Genomic DNA, 20,894 nt, shown 5'->3' on the forward strand with positions numbered 1-20,894 from the left:
TAGCAGTACATCAATTTCATTGTCTGTTGCTGTTTGGTAAGGTAGGTGTAGTGAAAGAGTCATTATGAATTTTGTAGTTAATTGATTGATGAACAGAAAAATATCACGTGAAATACAAACGAAAATGGTATTTTAAGTCGGCAAAATTTCTTCTAGTTTCCTTTCTCTACCGGTTTCTGTTTTCCTTTTTCTGGGGTCTCATTTTATTTTCTGCTTCTGTTTCTCTCCTAGAGTTCATCGATTGAATAAGAAAAATAGTTATTCAGTTTATACATTCTAATTTCTTAATCATAGTTAATTTTGGACACAATCACTTCAATGTATGGCTTAAATATGAAATATTAATATGATTTAACCTAGACATTGGACCAAAAGAAATAATTTTTGGGGCTTAAAGGCGAGGAACAGAGACGGATTCAAAATTTTAACTAATTGATTCGACTTTTAAGATTCTTAGGGAGTCCAAAATTTGACTTGATTATTCAATCTTTGATGCTTTAGCCGAACTCATTGTATTTTTTAATTATGAATACATATCTTATATTAATAAAAATTTCAATTGAATATATATACTCCCTTTATTCTATATTAGTTTTCATGTTTTGCTTTTCGAGAATCAATTTAACTAATCTTCGGAGCTAAACTGAATTAGATCAATTCAATATTTTAAAATTATAATTTAGCTATTAAAAAATTACACGAAAAATACTATAAGTTGTAATTCTTCTCATATGAATATGGTGGATCAATATATCTCAAAATATTGATTAAAATTTATATAGTTTGATTTTTAAAAAGGACAAATGGATAAGTAATATGAGACGTGGGAATAATTATACTCCGCCTCAAAATAGTGATCCATCCATTGGGGTTGAGATGCAGAAGTGGAACAACCCATGTGATACCAACTTTGAAGCACGCAGAACTTTACACTGAAATCATTAGGGATTTCACATCCCCAAAAACTTTGATCCCAACACCAATTTTTGTTCAAATACCAAGTTGTATCGCAGCAATTAAAGGGTAGGGATATATACTTTTTCTTTGCCAGACTCGTCTGGCACAGAAAGTCGATAATTTTATATGCAGAAAAGAAAAAAGTACCTTCGTTGATGGTCAAATGAAGAGAAAAAAAAATCGGATAATGGACTTTGCTAGAACTTTCATTGTCAAGCAATTGCAATAGGAGTATTGTTTACTGATCCCTTAACAATCTCCATACGAGGCACCACGTGTTTAATTATCACTACCTTAATATCATCAGCAGTTCAATATCTAACCTGTTCTAGAATTTTCTACAATTAAAAAAAGAAGGATTAGGAAAATGGTGAATTAATTAAAGGTGTCATTAACGCCTAGGTGAAGTAAACTGTGTTGGTTTAGATAATTAATGTGCTCTAAGGTGAATGTATTAAGACAAAATTTTGTGATTGGGTAGGTGATTAATTATGAGTGGGACACACTCAAACAGGAGATGATAGTACGTAGGCATAATAGAATTTGAATTAAATTAGTGCTCTCATAATATTCTCTTTTGTTTTCTCTCTCCTATTAATTCCCTTAATTCTTTTTTAATTGAATCACCTTTATGCCTATAAATTTGGTTAGCCCCTACTCTTTGGAAACCCCCCCTTCTCTCTTATGTTCTTCCCTAACTAATATACAAAAAGCAAGGATTAATTTTATGTATAGTTAGTTGCTCTGCATGTGCTCTGCCATCGCACAGAGTTTGCTTTTTATGATAATAATCGCACCGCCCATTTCTCTCTTTACAATCTTATTTTGTCATATAACTGCAATTTGATTCTCTATACACCCCCTTTTCGAACTATATAAAAGCTCTCGCGCTGTTTTTGAAATTATAGTCATAAAAAAAACAGAGAAAATGGGTGAACAAATCATGGTTAGTGCACTGTTTTTCATTTTGTATCTTTTTGTTGAATGAATTTATGTGTGTTTGTTGAATTGATGAGATTGTGAATGAATTATATTACACTGCAGGAGCAAGCAAAGGAAGAAGTAAAAGTAGAGGAGAAAAAGGAAGAACAAACAGAGGAGAAGAAAGAAGAGAAAGTAGAAGAGGAGAAAAAGGAAGAGCCAAAACCACCTCCCCCTTTCATTTTGTATGTGGACTTGCATTGTGTGGGATGTGCCAAGAAAATTGAGAGGTCTATTTCAAGGATTAGAGGTTTGTATACATTGTGCTAATTTGAGCTAACATGTTATTTTAGCTTGCTTATGTGATTTTCTCGTAAGATTTGTTGGTTTCGGCCATTTATTTCTAAAGAGATGATCTGCAAGCTGAATGATTTTATAGTGACAAAAAATAGTTTTGTAGTAACTTTTGTACGGAAAAAATCATAATTTTAGCAATCATTGAGAAATTTAACTCTTATTTTTCCCCGTACTTCAGCAGTTGTGTGTATGTCCCCGTAGTTTACCTTTTAATATAGGTGAATTAAGAATCTAGATTCTTATTGAGTTCTATTGAATTTACACAACTTATTCTAGACTTGTCTATGTTTTTAATAGTATTGAATTTGCATGTAATTGGAGCAGGGGTTGAAGGGGTAGTGATAGACATGGCCCAAAACCAAGTAACAATAAAGGGAGTAGTAGAGCCACAAGCAGTGTGCGACAGTATTACGAAGAAAACAAAGAGAGTTGCAAAAGTATTGTCACCCTTGCCAGCAGCTGAGGGTGAACCAATTCCTGAAGTTGTTGCTTCACAGGTAACTTTGTGACATGTATATTGTTCTTGCCTGTTGCTAGAAATTGATTTTTAAGTTACTATTGGTGAGTATGCATAGAGAATCATTAATGTAAAACATATCGTTCGTTTAATATATTTCAGGTAAGTGGATCGACTACGGTGGAGCTTAACGTCAACATGCATTGTGAGGCTTGCGCCGAGCAACTTAAAAAGAAGATTCTCAGAATGAAAGGTAATATAACTACTACTAACCATATTTTGTGACTTAAAAAATATGGTATGGTGTTTATTATAACATGTTAAAATATATTGACGAAAATTTCTCTTTAACGCCATCAGTTGGATAAATTAAACTTAAGTAGTAAATAATTCAGACTCAACAGAAAGCTCAATAACATTGGTGCTGACTGCTGAGATTCCATTCACTTATGGCCCCATTTTTAAGGTTTCGGTGGGACACAATGGCAGGTGCACGAATGTTATCCATATATACATATAAGCTGTAAAAGTACTTTAAAAAATTACTCTATTTGAATAATTTACGCATAATTGATGACCTGAAAAACAAGATAAGAAACATGAGAAATGATGGGAAATATCCATTATACTCAGTCAAATCACTCTGAAATTCCCCCGGTAAAATCAGAACTTTGCCTTTGATTGGATCTGGACCAAACATAATGAAAATTAACCGGAACAACAGCTTTTGAAAGTGGACAGCAGTCAGCAGAGAGTAGTATATTTAAATATGATATTTTATCTTGGAATATAAAAGTTTGATTTTACCCTCAAATAATTTTTTACCCACTAATACGAAATTATTTTTTTTTTTCAGCCCAAACTAATACAAAATTATTTTTTTTTTTTTTGTTGAAAAATTATCCAATAGAATTTAGCGATTCAGATTTCATCTCTACAGCTTTTATATTCTTTATTTACGAGTATAGTAAAGTATTGATTATTAAGCCGACTCTAACTTTATTGGCAATGTTTTCCCATTTTAAAGTTGCCGAAATTAACATTAGAAAGCAAACTGTCTAGTCGTGACTTGTCACACAATAACGTAATAATACATGTAGAATTAAGCTTTTCACACTATTAACTTTATTTAACTCATTATAACAGTATTAGTTACAACTTATAATTTTTTTTATTATGAAAATTTATAAATTATATTACTCCACGAATATAACATGCACCATGCCACTAATACTATCTATGTTCCAATTTATACGATTGATGTTTTATTGAACACAAAAAAATAAAGGGGAAAGAACGTCACTGCCCCTGATAACAAAATTATTACCCGTCCATACCTCTCTTACTTTCAAGCCCCTATAACTATTTACCCGAAATACCCCCAAAATTATGATACCAACATGGTATATAAATATACTGAGATGGTATCATTTTCATTTATTCAAAAGACACGCTTTTCTAAAATTAACTCTATGATACCATCATCTTATATACATATACTATGATGGTATCGAGGAGGACAACCTTTAATGAGGCACCGCTAAGTCCTCTGTGATACCATCGTGATACATAAATATACTAAGATGATATCATGGAGGACTGCTTCAGTCCTTCTCTTAGTCCTCCATGATACCATGAGGAAAGGTCTGGGCGAAGGTTTACTCGGGTAAATATTTTCGGTCGATCGGGTAAGAAGCGAAATTAGTTTAAGAGGAGGCGGGTAAATTAATAGTTTACATTTTAGGGAATTTTGTGTTGTTTTCCCAAAAATAAATTGAAACCTAATGATCTAAACCATGTAAATTATTAATTTGTCTTTCCTGAATTCAGGAGTGAGAAGTGCGGAAACAGAAGCCAGCACGGGAAAAGTAACGGTGACAGGCACCATGGACGCCGATAAGCTCGTCGAGTATGTCTATAGACGCACCAAAAAGCAAGCCAAAATTGTCCCTCAACCCGAACCCGAGAATCCACCCAAAGAACCAAAGCCAGATGAACCCAAACCCGAAGACCCTAAGCCAGCTGAAGAAGCTAAACCCGAAGAGAAGAAAGAAGGTGGCGACGGTGAAAAACCACCGGAGGAAGAAAAGAAAGAAGGTGAAGAAGAAGAAGAACAAAAAGGAGAAGAGATCATTCCAATTGGAGATATTCATGATCAACACACCATCAATAAGATGATGCATTATTATCCGTATCAACCACTTTACGTTATTGAAAGAATCCCACCTCCGCAGCTCTTCTCTGATGAAAACCCTAATGCATGTTGCATTACATAATAACCATGCAATCAATAATAGTACTTAATCGATCCCACACTGAGTTTTTATGATATTGTGGGATGATGATTAAACACGTAGGAAGTATTTCATTTGTTGTATGGATGGTCATGTGAAGGGGATATATTAATTTTCCCTAGATGAATAATGATAAATACCAATATTTATCGTGTAATACCTAGTCTTGAACGTAGTACTTCAAGAGTAGCTACGTTACATCATTGTTGTTTTTTCTGTTATGTATATATACTATTATAAGTATTGTTGTTTTTTCTGTTATGTATATATAATATTATAAGTATTAATTACCATCTTCAATGTTACAATATGACATTTTGCTCAATATTAATTTTCATGTATATGACGCAATTATACACATATTTCTGACGTTGTCTGCCTTTGATTTTTTAATTCTATAATATGCTTGACTGTATTTCGGAATTATATGTATCATGCTATCATCCAGAACATGAAAACAAAGTAAGATAGAGTAACTCCCAACGAATTGATAAGCCAAAGAACAAGCAAAATTGAATAGTACAAATTTTTAGTAACTTATATTGATTTTTTTGTTTTGTTGTTGGAGTGAATATGATAGAAATGGGCGAAGAGGTGGTCCTATCTTTAATATTTCGTAGGTTGGAAAATGTCGCTTCATGTATGATCCCATATGTAGAAGTCTTGAACTAACACTTCAGCTGGGATATCTGGACTAAGTTTGGCCCACTCATCATGTACCATGATACAGAATTATATTATAGTTCGTAAATTCACATATCATTAACCTATCATGTTAATATTAGTTTAAATCATTAACCTTTCATGTTAATAAAGTTTAAGGTCTCTATTACACCGGAAAAAGGAACGAAAAAAGTAGACGCATTTGTGAAAAAACAGAAAATGGTAAAAACAAAAATTGTTACTATATTTATATTAGTGTAATTTCAGTGATTATTAAATACTGCGTATAAGTTTATACTGAAAATAGTTAGTTTCATTCTATTAATGATAGTCTATTAAACATTTAAATTTTCAGTACCTTTTAACTGATGAACTTTAGGTTTTGATTCTATATTTCTCTTATAATTTTCAACTATCGATATAAACATATTTCAATTGATGTAACCTGTATGGGGTGAAGCTATGTTATAGGGACGAAATTAAAAGTAGAAGAAAAGGAGAGCACTTTTTGGAACAGACATATGATAACAATTGGTAAAGCCTGTGGTACTATTCCTATTAATATAAAGGATAAATCGAGACATGACGCGTGTTATAAAGTGTTCGATTGTAGATTCTCTTTTTTCCCTGAGCAGAGACAAATGCATGGGTTCCACGCAGTGGCGGATCTAGAATTTTTACCAAGTGAGTTCAATATATAAATAACACTATATATATATATATATTTTTTAAAAAGCGATTAAATATACATGTATGTACAATGTTATTTTTCAATGAAGTGGGTTCATATGAACCCATTTGAAACCACATAGGACCGCCCCCGGTTCCACGTGGTGAGGACCCACCTTTGACGATTTATGCTATCTGAGTCATCTTCTGACTTGTATCTTAGTGCCACGCCAAACAAGTGGGACCCTTCTCTAACGTGGTTTTGGGTCACACTTGTTGCTTCTTAAGTGTTGGGACTTAGGATTCCATTGTGTCCTCAATTTCATTTCTTGGGTCTCTATTGTATTGCCCAATAGCGACAATACACGTTTAACGTTAGAACATGGAGTGTTTATTTTCATTTTATTTATATGACGATATTCTATGAAAAACAAAACAAACAAACAAAAAAAAAAAAAAAACGATCGATGCAATGTCTCATTATATATGTACGGGGTTCGGGAAAAAGTCGACGCGAATGCATTATCTTATCATTGTGCGTCTTCCTTGTATGTCGCGAGAGTGCTATTCCGGCGAGCAACAGTCACACGACCTCCAGATCATATGGCGGCAACTCATCAGTTACGCCTACGCTCCCCTTCCCATGAAATACAAATATGAATAATTTTAAACATAATAATTTAAAACATACTATTATAGGTTACATTAAAATTTATAAGTTAAATATATCATGATATTTATACCGAAAAATTCAATTAAAGTAGTTTCATTCTTTCTATAATAATATTATTAAAAATAAAAGTGTGTCATGTAATGGAACTGAAGGAATACTATTTATATGTCCATTATATTTTTGTGATAATTATGTTTGTTCTATGATTACTATTTACTACGCGATCGAGCCAATAAGTTGAAAATGATCGCACAAGACAAACACATTAATTTTGACTTTGGGGCTCTCTCACCTTGCGCCCTCCCTGCCTTAGTGCTTTGCCGTAATATATTTAAGTTTTAATCAGTGGCGGAGCTAGAATTTTTGTGGAGGGGGTTTAAAATATAAAAAAGTAAACATACGAAGAAGCCTAAGAGGGTTCAACATCTACTATATATACGTAGAAAATAATTTTAACCTTATAGAAATAGTGTTTTTTTCTACCGAGGGGGTTCGGATGAACACCCTCGGCATAGTGTGGCTCCGCCACTGTTTTTAACCCTAGCTAAATATGCCTTCATTAGATTTCACATTATACCATCTGCACTAAATGTCGCACTAGGATTTCATTGGTTATCCTTTTAACGTGGTTTATAAAATGTGTAACAGACTTAATATGAGAACAATAGGAAAAGCTAAAGTAATTAGTGTCTCAATCAGACAGAATTATTGCTGAAGAAGATGATAGGGGGATCATGTGAAGGGAATCTATGAGGAGTCGCTTTAATACGATCAGTTGTCATTTGATTAAAGGAAGAACATGCATGCTTTTATATTAACTCAAAATTATAGATCCTCTCTGTCATTAATTCTAAAATAAGTAGGGGTTTGTCCTGTTGTATTTCTATTCAAATATTACTGCAGCTTTAAAACATGCAGGGCATGCAGCAAGACCAACTAGAAAGTAATAGGCCAAAATAACTTGAGGATATATAATCAATTAACCAACACAGGCTTGGCTTTTGTCGCAAGCTCATGCATTAATTTTGAATTTTGTCATTACTCCCAAGTTTATTCTTTTGGCTGTTTAATTAACCAAGTTTGATAATTCTAAATTAGAAGTAATAAGAACACTCAATGTATGGGGATGCTTTCTTCGATTAAATTAAAAAGATGTTCTGATAGTAACATAGAAATTGGCAATGGGATCAGAGGAAGTGCAGCCTTATTCCTTGTATAAGCTTTAGGTTCACTGAGGAATATATAGGATAAGATTACTTTGGCGTCATGTAAGGCCATGAGCTATTCAAAAGTGCAACCATCTTTCTCATGATAGTAAAAGGAATTGGGCAAATTCTTTTGGGCTATCATTTTTGAAAACTTCCGAAAACTAAATATTCCTTCAGCCTCCCTTATTACTTTAGGCTGCCGCTCAAACACCTTTAATTCGTAGCGGATCTAGAGCTTGAAATTTATGGGGTAGAATCAATTAAATACTCTTATTTAATAAGTTTTCATTATAAACATATAGATATTGTCATAAATACACATTTTACGTCCATCCCTCCTTCAACCATGGGTGGATTCACAATTATAATATCGGGTTCATTTGAACTTGGCACTTTCAATGCGGAACATAAATTTATGTGCAAAAATCCATTAAAATTGTAGCAAATAGTAAATATGATTTATGTGAACCCATAGCTTAAATATTTTTTTGGTATATTGAAAAGATACAATCTTTCAAAAGCAATGCCATGTAAGTCAGGAGCAGAAACTCCATATCCTTCAATGCATTTTTCCCCAGGTTATTAAATCTTAAATTATTATGCTGGTGCCCTTCGTTTGCCAGAAAATCTGGCCCATTTCTTAGCCTCTCCAAATGTGTTTAATAGAGGCCTTGTTAATATTCAACAAATATCTACAATCTTCAATAATAGACCTAAGTGGATGATGTTGTTTGTTCTCATCCTTATTAAGCTTGACAACAATTAACCGACATGTTTCCACTTCTACCTCTTGAATCATAGAGTTTAAATATGAATCCGCTGTGTACAAGGGATTAAATATCAATCTAAGACTTCACACTGCACCAAATAGGTGCATGATCCAATCTAATGATAAGGTCACCACTTCCCTTTTTATCTTCCTCTTAATTTCTCACACTTCACCACTTCACGAGTTCACCCTTCGCCTAAAAAGATGTCATAAAAGGAAGAGGAAGTTTTTCAAAAAGCCAAAGGGTACCTACACTAGGATGCATGGAAGAAATAATAACTTTCGTGGTTAAGTTTCCAAAAACACTAACATTTAACAATATCCAATGTTTAGCATTTAAAAAGTTAACTTACATGCTAAGTTATGCAAGGCCACATGGGTTGTGATGAACAAACTTTATCTTTTGCTGATTGACCTAGGAACATGATGAGTTGATGACACTAATCTTTTTACACTCGTCCTAGTCATAGTCCACGTCTCTTTTAAAGAAAATTTCCTCGATTCAGAGAACCATAAAGTAGAAAACTTTCAGCACCCAAAATGTTAAGAAATAGGATTAATTTGTACATATAAGATGAATTAAGAATATTGTAAAAGCGAAAAGTAAAAGAGGTGTGCTAGCTCTTTCATCCAACTTTTTTAGAAAGAATCTTTTGTGTCTTGTCTGCTGCTTTTGATTTAGGATTAGCAGATAGATCGTCACTAATGTCATAATACACTCTAAATGAAACTATATATAAGTCCTTATCAATCAGCTAAATCTCAACTTGAGGTAACACAACTGTTATTACATACTTATATAACACGAGGACTTTTTAAGCTTCGAATTTGGGCATGGCGAACATGCAGATAGTTCCAGCAGGCAGAAATGTAGAACCTCAGTATGTGGAAATGATGGTGCCTCTCTACTCTTATGGTTGTGAGAGAAAAGTCAACAAGGCTCTTTCCCATATCAAAGGTAAACACAATGATGCATTTATTGGAGTAATATGTCATCTAAAATCCCCATCCCTCCCCCCCCCTCCCCCCACCCCAAAAAAAAAAGGAAGATTTTTAATGATCTTAAAGGGTCAGCAGAAATCTCATATTTTTTTGTTATTGTGTTGAGTTTGTAGAGGTCTAATTTGTGTACTTTTAAGTCTCTTTTATAGAATAAAACAACATACATGACGCCTTCCCATGTGCACGGGCCAGGAGAGGATAATGCCCAACTTATTGTCATAATTGTCAACTAGGCCCAATAAACTAGGGAAATGGGCTTTCTTTAGAGGAACTATTGTATGTGATTTCTGTGTGTGTATGCCTATGTCACTTTGGTCCTGATTGTGACTAATCCAATACTCACTGCTTTTTTTTTGAGCTAAACTTTAATCCAATAATCACTGTTTTTCGTTCGAGCTAAAATTTTTGACAAAACATAGACTAACCCAATACTCACTTCTATGTTGCAGTATTTTGCATCGACTAACTTTTGGAATTGGTTACTCTCTTAGTTTTAGAAGTCAATTCATCCTAATTTCTCTGTTGGAATCTTGTACTAATACCAGTAATAATATATCAAAATTGCAGGGATATACTCAGTGAATGTAGATTTTGAACAACAGAAGGTGACAGTATGGGGAATATGCAACAAGTATGATGTGCTAGCCACAATTAAAAGCAAAAGAAAAGGCGCTCGTTTTTGGAATCAAGAGGACAACAACATGGACACAATGCAAGAAGAATCAGAAACAGATTCATCATCAAGCCCACCAGCTTCTCGTTTTCGAATTAGGCCCACTGCACCACCTTTGGCTCTCATAAGGGCTCGATCTCTAAGCTGGAAAGCTTTGAAAAAGGCCTTCACTAGAACATATTCATTTTAATAATTAAAACATTATGTCCTACTCCTCAACGTTGCTTCCTTACTCGCCACATAAAGAAATATGAGCATGATTGTAACTTTGTTTTGTATATAGCTGCCACTTTTATGTCGGCGATTAATTAAGTGTTCCCATCTTTGGTTTCCGATCTTCACTTTTTGTGGCACAAATAATCCATTTATGTTTGATTTGGGTCTTTGATTGGGATAAAGTTATGACATAAAATCAATTGCCATTTTTACCTTATTAATGTTTCGAGCTGCTAAATTTCACTTATAATTACTTGCCAATTATCTGGTCGAATTCCTCATCACTGCATACATAGTAAATTAGAAACTGAACCGCCGTTGCTACAGATTGAACATGAGAACTCAACTCAAAAGACTAGGTTGTTAGGCAGGAGAGTCCACTAAGCACGACCTTTAAACTCATTATTAATGATCAGCAATTATTGAGAGACTCAATTGGTTTATAACATCGTCCTCGATTATACCGCTTCTTAGATCCAAGTCACTACTCTTGACACTCCTCTAATTTCGTTGGTTATATCATATATGACTGGTATTTTTATTTTTTTATTTTGGTCGCAATTGGAATTTGGAACTCATGCTGGGTCCAAGCCACCACTCTGACACTCTACTGTTTCATCATTTTAAGTCGCGATCTCAAGTCTCGATCAACTTGATCTAAAAATAGTTCTCATAGACTGAAACCAAAGACTAGCCTAGCCTATCTGATAAATAGCTCAACCTATATATTCATAAAAATACTCATCGCAATCCATGAGGGACTCAATTGATTCACAACATAACACTATCCTGCACGTACATAAGAACGTATATATACGGTCTTTGTTTAACGCGGTTGGCAAACTTAAGCCACGATTGGAGAATGATGTGCGTTTTTATGCCTAGGATTGAAATGTCAAGTCACTTTTACAAATTGTACTATTCATTAGGCATGTGAGGGAGGACATGTCAAGTCAAGTTTACAAATTGAACTTTTTGTGAGGCCTTTCTGTTGTTTAAAAAAGTTAGGAATATGTCGGTATCGACTTGCCATATATTACATGGAGCACGCAACTTTTTTAACCCAAAAAGTGTTAAACGGCATCAAAATACCCAACTAAAAAAATAAATAACCAAACTACCTTTTGCGCACTAAATTAGTGCACAATAGGGCCAAACTGCAAATTTGATTAAGGCCTATTGCGCACTAATTTAGTGGGCAATAGAGGTTTTTTTTTTTTTTTTTGTATAATTTTAAAGTTCTCAAATTCACATTTTTTCCATACTTTGACAAAAAATTAGTCATGTTTCAAAACTCCGAAATATTAATATTTTATATAAAACTTGATATTTTTTTTTGCGAACAACAATGTCGGCTCATTACATCAAGTATACCTAAACGCTTGGATCGTCGTTTTAGGTAGGGGTGTTCATGGTTCGGTTTGGGTCGTTTATTGATTAAAACCATAACCAAACCAATTTAATCGGTTTTTAAATGTCTAAAACCATAACCAAACCAAATAAAATAATAACCACCGGTTTGGTTATTGTTGGTTTGGTTTAGTTCGGTTTAGTTCAATTTTTCGGCTTATGACTAGCAGCCATGAGACTTATCAGTAAAACATTAAAAAGTTGAAAAAGACATGTCTTTTTTTTTTTGTTCAAACGATAACTTTTATTTACAGTTTAAGGTGGAACATACATCATAGAAACATTTTCACTATTAGTGATACAGAAGTACTCAAGTTACCCAAAGTTGCTTAACTATTACATATAGAGCTAAAAACTAACTGAGTAGTGGCTGCACCATTTTTGTCATCTTAATACACATACCTGGAAATAAAGTAGAGCATAGGAGCTTTTACCTGTTGTTACAAACATACATGTTAATTAAACATAAAGACTACCTAAAATTAAAATGAAAATATATGAAATAAAAAATCTTTGTATAATGATCCCAAACTTTGGGGCAGTACTTGCATTTTGCCCTCAATTCTCCCATTTTATTAAAAAAACTTTGTGTAATGATCCCAAATTTCAAATATTTTTCTATCATTATCCCCAAGGTTAGGGTCTCGACTACAAGGAGTTGTTCTTTTCTGCTTTTTAGGAGGATTACCCACGGAAGAAGTATTAGGGCATTACCATGTGCTTGAGTTGCAGCAAATGTTGATGTTTCTGAAGTATCTTCTATAGGAACCTCCAAATTTACAACCTCTGTCTTTCTCATATGAAAATTATTAGAAGTTTAGGACCCATTCAGACAAGAAAAAAGAAAAGTATAAATTCGAGAAAAAAAATTAAAAAAAAAAAAACTTAAAATCAAATGGCTGACAAAGAAAGGCTAAAAATTTAAGTTAAAGGCATTAAACTCTAACGTGAGCTTTTGTTCGTAAGTTTACACTTAACACTTAAAGAGTTAAAAGACTTAAAGACATGGGCTTGGACATATTCTTAAAAATATGGCCTAAACAATCATGTGAAATAAGTAGACCAAAAATCAAATTAATGATTAAAAGGTATAAAATATTTATAATTATTTATAAAAAATAATATTATACATATAAATAATTATAAAATTTATGTATATAATTTATTGGTTTGGTTCGGTTATTTATTCGGTTATTTTTTAATAGAACCATAACCAAATCAAATATTATCGGTTTTTAAAATTTAAAACCAAATCAAACTAAATCAAACCAAATGTCGATTTTTTTATTCGGTTTGGTTTTGATTTTAACCAAAACTGTGAACAACCCTAATTTTAGGGGTTGTAAAGTGCCCCGAAGTAAGTTTTGTTTGATTGAATCTTGTTATCTTTAGGTTTAAACAATATATAGACACTTTTTATGTTTTAGGTTTTAGCAATATATAGAATCTTGTTATCTTTAGGTTTAAGCAATATATAGACACTGCGAACAATAATGTAGGCTTGAACGTTTGGATTGTCGTTTTAGGGGTTGTAAAGTGCCCCGAAGTGAGTTTTGTTTATTTGAATCTTGTTATCTTTAGGTTTAAGTGTTTTATTTTATTAAGATTTAACTTGTTTTTGAAGTCAAGGCAATTTTATTTTAAGGAGTAGAGAGAGAAAAACTAGTTGTAAATTGATGAAACTTTAAACGGTCATAACTTTGAGCTCGGTTGTCCGTTTAACGAGATTTTTTTTTTGATTTTGGATATTTTTTCGAGATCTAGCGGGTCAAACTGCGCAGTTTAGCCAGGCCGATTTTCCAAAAAACACCCATTATGTCATTCAATTTGAATTCCCCCCCAAAGTGGTGCACAATTTTCATTCTTCTTTGGTAAAAATCTGATAATAAAAAGTAGATTTCAAGATGGAAATCCCGTGCTGATGAAGTTTTGAATGTCAATTTCAATGTTGGAAATTCAATTTGAGAAACAAGATAAGTAGCATTAGTGAACACTATAAAAATTAAAAAGTGTCTACATATTGCTTAAATGCCAACTTGGCTTAGTGGTCTAGCTATTTGACTATTTTTTTTACCTCAACCACTAGGGATCGAACCTTGGTGGAGGGACATGATAAATATTATTTTAAATATTTTGGTATTATTTTGTTATTGTATTTTTGAATTATTTTAAATCTCTCGCATTGGATGAATTATTTTTGAATATAATATTTTTATTTGTACATTCGAAATAAAGTAATGTCTTGACTAAATAAAACACTTAAATCTAAAGATAACAAGATTCAAACAAACAAACTTACTTCGGGGCACTTTACAACCCTAAAACGCCGATCCAAACATTTAGGTATACTCGATGTAATGAGCCGACATTGTTGTCCGCAAAAAAAGATATCAAGTTCTATATAAAATATTGATATTTCAGAGTTTTGAAACATGACTAATCTTTGGTCAAAGTATGAAAAAAATGTGAATTTAAGAACTTTAAAATTGTACCCAAAAAAAAAAAAAAAACCTCTATTCCGCACTAAATTAGTGCTTAATAGAACCTGTAAATTTACAGTTTGATCCTATTGCGCACTGATTTAGTGCCCAAATGGTAGTTTGGTCACTTTTTTTTTAGTGGGTATTTTGGTGTCTTTTGACACTTTTTGGGTTAAAAAAGTTACGGACTCATATTACATGTGTTTTCGGTCATTATACTCCTCCGTCCCGTATTATTTGACCATAATAAAAAATATATGTTTTAAATTACTAGTTCATTTACAAACTCAGGATAAAATTATTTAAATATTTCCCATCTTACTTAGTATCAAATGTTCTTGAAAATAGTCAAACGTAATTATTGGAAAGAGATAGGGATAAAGTAGTAAAATATATCTTTTATTTATTATTTCTTAAGGGGCGTGCAAAAAAAAATGGCCAAGTAATATGGGATGGAGGGAGTGTTAATTAATGCTCCTCATAACTAGCGCTCTTGGTCAAAACAAAAGCATAATACGACTAAATAAGTACCTGTTAGGGCTCGTTTGGTTGGAAACAACTTATCGTTATCCCGGGATAAAGTTATTCCACCCTCAAGGTGGGATAAAAAACACTCTAATCCCGGGATTAGTTATCTTGAATTTTTTTTCCAACCAAACATGGGTTAAGCCGGTACTAATTTTTATCCTGGGACTATTTTTCTCTATCCATCATACCAAACGAGCCCTTAGAGTTAAGTGGATAGTTTAACCAAAATCGACCACTGTACTTGTATTATAGAATATCTAATGGTCGTCCTACTTTTGAAATTTAAATTTTAAAGCCGATATTATTGTATTTGACCTCAATTATATTTTGCCCATTCTATATTGTGGTGGTAGGGTATGTCACAACTTGTCTTATATTAAAGAGTTTATGTTTTATGTAATAATGTTATATAAATATATTTACAAAATCATGTCGCATATTTATAACAATAATCATACATAAATATTGATTGTTTATTTCGTAAAAATTATAATATATTAAATCATAGGGCTGTTAATATGGACCTCATCATAGTTGAGAGACTGGTTTATTTTTTGGACAAGTTGTACTTTTAGCTAATTGGCCAAAAATAATTACATTCGTTAACCAATATATAAGAAATATACACTATTATGTATTAAAAATATATATTTTATGCATATTATATATTAATATGTAAAAAATATATATTTATTAGCTATTATATTGGTGGGCGGCTAGTTATAACAAATTTTTTTTTTCTTGCGGTCCATAGACGACCACGTGACACCCTTATATGCGTCAGTAGTACGAGCTTGAGGTATGAATCATCATTTTAAAGTGTCTTCGTAGTCTATTGCCTGCCATATGTTTTCAACAACACAATCTTGAAGAATTTCTATTCATCTTTAACACCATAATAGTAATTATTGTATTTACAGTTTTTAGGGCTCGTTTGGCCATAAATACCAAAAACATTTTCATTTTTTTTGGAATTTTTGAAGTTGGAGTTGTGTATTTTATAGTTTTTAAATCAGTAGTTTTTGGTAAATGTAAAAAAAGTGAAAAATTTTTGAAAAACAAGATTTTTTTGTTTTCAGTATTCCGGAATACAACTCCGGGAAAAAGTAAATAATTTTTATGGCCAAGCGCTAATAGTAAAAAAAGTGAAAAAAATTTCCGGAAAAAAGTGAATAATTTTTATGGCCAAACGCCCACTAATTATCTTCGTTTGATCAGTATCGATCGATACTTCATTTGTATCAACTGAAAAGAGAATATAAAAACTTTATTGAAGGAGTTTAATCTCCGAACCACAACACTTCTGTGTTTTCATATTTGTACACATTTGGTTGAAATTATTTTTTTAAACAAAAAACTAAGAACGAATCTTTAACACAAATTGTTTTTTTCCCCCTCTTTTGTAAGACATGAAAAGAATCCAAATTAAGAGGAAGGTTGCTTTGCGGTTGCAAATATTTATTAAGAAATGAAAGTTATGACCTAATCTGATATGACTTTGTACCAAATCTTATTTGGAAAAACAACATCCACCTGCATTTAATTATTTCTTCGATCGTCTTTGAGTTCGATCCAAACTAATTATATCATGAAAAACTAATTTAATTGCAAATATAATTAAAAATAATAAATGAAATTGCGTAGTCAAAGGCGAACTAACTACGCAATGAAGTCAAAGGAATATATAAGTAGTCAAAGGAAAATTTAACAATAAATACACATATAATAAACCTGCTTAAGAAAATTGACTACTCATATATTTCATTAACTTCATTGCGTAGCTTATAAGCTATAAACGAAAGCGACTGCAAATACTATTTAAGGCCTCATTTGTTTGCACTTATTGGAGGTCTGACCGAATTCGCTCGTATCTTGCCCATTAAACGCATTTTTTCGACAACATCTAACTTATCGGCTCGAATAAGTGCCTTAATCATTAATATTCGAATTAAATCTTAATCATCATATATTTTGTATTTAAACTTTTTTATCACCGCCCAACCCCAACCCCCACCCTCCACCTCAACCCCAACCCCACCCACTCTCCACTCCAACCCCACCCATCCCCACACCAACCCCCCACTCCCCACCACCCTCAATCCCATCCCATCCCACACCACCCACCACTAACCCCTACCCCACACCCCCAACCCCCATTCCCCACACCCCCCACTTCCCACCACCAACCCCACCCTCACGCCCCACCATCAACCCCTACCCCACACCACTCACCCTCACCACCAACCCCACTCCCCACTAACCCCGTCCCCACTACTTCCCACCCCTCGCCCCAACCACCCACCACACACTCACCCCTCCACCCTCACTCACCACCCACCACGACTACAAAACATCTCCATCATTACTAGTGAACATAAATATTTCATTTTTTTATCAAATAATATTTTTTTATTAAATTTGTATCTATTTTCTACTATTTAGTTACTTTTTAATTTGAATTGTATATTTATTATGTTTAAATAAATACATTATGCACATTCAGATATTGAAAAATAAACAGTCTTAATCATTCAGTGTTCAGACCTAAAGACAGCATCTTAGTGATTCAGATGTGCATTCAGATTCAGACGTCTTAATATTAATGAAAACAAATGAGGCCTTAAGTCAAGATAACCACGCCTTAATTTAGATAGGAACGAACCCAATAATAGTAGGGATATTGGTTCTTGAAGGCGATATTACTTTATCCAACTGGTTAATTTAGTTTGTATATCAAACATAATAAGCTAAATAAACATATTGCCGTTGATCTATTACAATTTTTTGTTATAGAAAAAAGTTGTATTAGGCAATACGAATACTCCTAATTTCCTGACAAAGATATTTTAATGATGACCAAAATTTATCTATAAGTTTGAAATGGAAAATATAAGGTTGAAGAGAACCTAAAAGTGTTACTATGATTAATTTAGGACCCGTTTGGCCATAAGAATTATTCATTTTTTTCTGATTTTTTTTTTTTTTCACTTTTTTCAAAAATTAATCCTTGGCCATGAAAATTTCAAATATAACTTGAAGTTATATTTGAAATTTGAAAAACAAGAAACAATCAAAACAAGTACATTTCAATTAAAAAAAAACTATTTATAAAAATTATGGTCAAACACAACTCCAATTCTAAAATTTCAAAAAAAGTGAAAAAGTTGTTTATTTCTATGATCAAACGCCAACTTAGTCAACTTGTAAACCATTTCTGTATTAATTTAGAGCAGAGTGTGACTTTTGGTGGGTTTATAGTCTTATAGACCTGATAGTCTAGCTCTAGCATTATGACTTTATCATGATATGAGGGGTTTAAAATTTACTATACAACTAATTAAAAGCACTAAGCAGTTATTTTACTAATAAACTAGGGTTTGGCCGATCAAGAAATTGTTAAATAATTTTCTTTAATCACAAATTTACTATCTTGAACTTTTCAGAAGTTATTTCATCTTTAAGAAGTTTTTCAGTAATGTTATCAAATATTTTAAGTATTTTATTGGAAACACATATTTTATTAGTAGATTTAATATTAATAGTTGAAAATGACTAGTATTATTAGTAGGTCGGGTAGGTAACATTTGTTTGAAATCTATTATGTCTAGATGATGAGTGGTCATTTTTTTGCGCGGATTGTCCTTCTTTTGGGGTGGTTTTTAAATTTTGCCCCTCAAATTTGTGGTCTTTAAATTTTACCCCTCATATTTGTGGTCTTTAAGTTGTGCCCTTCGCTTGGAAAGGTAGGCGAATACACGAAGTTCTGGGTTCAAATTCCCGCTCAAGCATAAAATAAAAAAATAATTTCGCAAGGCAGATCGGGGTGAGTGTATGCGATCCGACATACAATCTTTAAGTAAAAAAGCTAAAGTTATGCCGATCCTAAGCATAACTAAAAGTTTGCCCCATAAGGCGTAATTTTTCCTAAGACATAGTTTAGTTATGCCTTTACGGGGCGTAATTTTAATTAAGGCATAACAAAATTATGCCCCATAAGGCAAGAACTTTTCTAAGGCATAGACTTTGCCTTATAAGGCAAAGTTTAAGTTATGCCTTAAGGAAAAGTTCCGCCTTGGCATACTTTTTAGTTATGATAACTAAATACTTTTTAGTTAAGGCAAAACTAAATATATATATATATATATATATATATATATATATATATATATATATATATATAAGGCAAAGTCCGCCCCCCGCGTACTTATAGTTAAACATAACTAAAAGTCGCCGAGGGGGCATAGCAAAATTTAAACTTTGCCTTATAAGGTAAACTTTTAGTTATGTTTTTAAGGAAAACTTACGCCTTATGGGGCATACTTTTAGTTATGTTTTATAGGACACACTTTTAGTACTAAAAGTTTACCTTGAAAAGTTAAAAAAAATAAATAAATAAATATATATATATATATATATATATATATATATATGCTTCAAGGCAAAGTCTACCGGTAGGGGCATACTTTTAATGGGCAAACTTTTATGCCGGACCCGGCATAAACTTGTGAAGGAATTATCAAAGTTATGCCGGACCCGACATACTTATGCTAAGTCTGCCCATAAGGCATAAGTATGTCGGGTCCAGATAACTTTGGTAATTCCTTCACGTATATGCCGGTGGGGGCATAAGTATAGCTAATTTTAAACTCGCCTTGCAAATTTTTTTTTAAAATTTCGACCGTGTGTGGGTTCGAACTCGAAAACCTATGGGTTTTAGCCAAAGGGCAAAATTTAAAGATTTTAAATATGAGGGGCAAAATTTAAAGACCACCCCAAAAGAAATTGCCCATGAGTGGTCTGGTCACATCCAAATAAATATCAAGTATAGCCCTGATTTCGCTCGAGAATATACTTATGATTCTATAAAGTCTATAAACCGGCCGTATAGCTATATAGAATAAGGATTTCTGTATGTAATTCTTATCGGTAAATAGATTCCTTCGTATGGCAACTGACAATTCTGTTCCATTTACGGCTTTGATGGTCGTTACATATTATTATTGTATTGTATTACATGCGTTATATCATATTGTATTGCTTTAATAAATATAATATTTGAATAAATTGTACTATATTATTTTCGTTGATTCCCAATGCCACACACCAGCAATTTGAAGAATAAAACTAATATTACGAAGAAAAACTACGTAAAGTTATTATAAATAAAAAAAGACAGTATAAAGAATAAAATAAGATTACTAAATAGTATAAGTATGGGCAAGATGAGAAAAATTGTGATTACACCAAATTGATCATTACATAAAATGATATTTTTCGTCTTTAGATAACGACTTTGGCAATATGACATAATAAAATTTGAATAATAATTAAAAATAGATATTATATTTAAAGTAACAATACAATACAGTAATAGGTAACAACCATCCAAACAAGTTGTTACCGTCTTACCTCCTAAATCCTTTTTAATAAATCATTATCTATTCTCCTCATTTTGAGGCGGGCAACACCATTTTGCGTTCACTACGCAAAAGCCAAGTGATCAAGAAATGTCAAAAGTGAGAGAGAAAAAATGATTAAGAAATATCTAGTTCAAATGCGTTTCATATCGAAATAAAAGTATGTTGAATCCAAATCAGTACAAGACTGGCTCTACATA

The 20,894-nt window shown here is 32.6% G+C and overlaps 2 protein-coding genes across 2 annotated transcripts; both read left to right on the plus strand.

Annotated features, from left to right (window-relative positions):
• Positions 1-1,602: 1,602 nt before the first annotated feature.
• On the plus strand, positions 1,603-5,279 carry LOC132056312 (heavy metal-associated isoprenylated plant protein 9-like). Its single transcript, XM_059448449.1, has 5 exons — positions 1,603-1,903; positions 2,002-2,188; positions 2,560-2,732; positions 2,855-2,945; positions 4,523-5,279. Exons 1-5 carry the CDS (start codon positions 1,886-1,888, stop codon positions 4,966-4,968), a joined length of 915 nt encoding a protein of 304 aa, XP_059304432.1. The 5' UTR covers positions 1,603-1,885; the 3' UTR covers positions 4,969-5,279.
• Positions 5,280-9,719: 4,440 nt separating this feature from the next.
• LOC132058265 (uncharacterized) lies at positions 9,720-10,978 on the plus strand. The gene is made up of 2 exons (XM_059450820.1): positions 9,720-9,926; positions 10,538-10,978. Exons 1-2 carry the CDS (start codon positions 9,803-9,805, stop codon positions 10,831-10,833), a joined length of 420 nt encoding a protein of 139 aa, XP_059306803.1. The 5' UTR covers positions 9,720-9,802; the 3' UTR covers positions 10,834-10,978.
• The last annotated feature ends 9,916 nt before the right edge of the window (positions 10,979-20,894 follow it).

This window comes from Lycium ferocissimum, chromosome 5 (assembly GCF_029784015.1).
Source record: "Lycium ferocissimum isolate CSIRO_LF1 chromosome 5, AGI_CSIRO_Lferr_CH_V1, whole genome shotgun sequence".
NCBI lineage: Eukaryota > Viridiplantae > Streptophyta > Magnoliopsida > Solanales > Solanaceae > Lycium > Lycium ferocissimum.

What these genes read in the sequence shown, in the direction of transcription:
- LOC132058265 (XM_059450820.1), top strand. Translation starts at nt 9,803, where the DNA reads ATGGCGAACATGCAGATAGTTCCAGCAGGCAGAAATGTAGAACCTCAG. An exon ending in GGCTCTTTCCCATATCAAAG is followed by an intron (nt 9,927 to 10,537) that starts GTAAACACAATG and finishes TCAAAATTGCAG; the next exon opens with GGATATACTCAGTGAATGTA.
- LOC132056312 (XM_059448449.1), top strand. An exon ending in GTCTATTTCAAGGATTAGAG is followed by an intron (nt 2,189 to 2,559) that starts GTTTGTATACAT and finishes TAATTGGAGCAG; the next exon opens with GGGTTGAAGGGGTAGTGATA. An exon ending in GAAGATTCTCAGAATGAAAG is followed by an intron (nt 2,946 to 4,522) that starts GTAATATAACTA and finishes TCCTGAATTCAG; the next exon opens with GAGTGAGAAGTGCGGAAACA.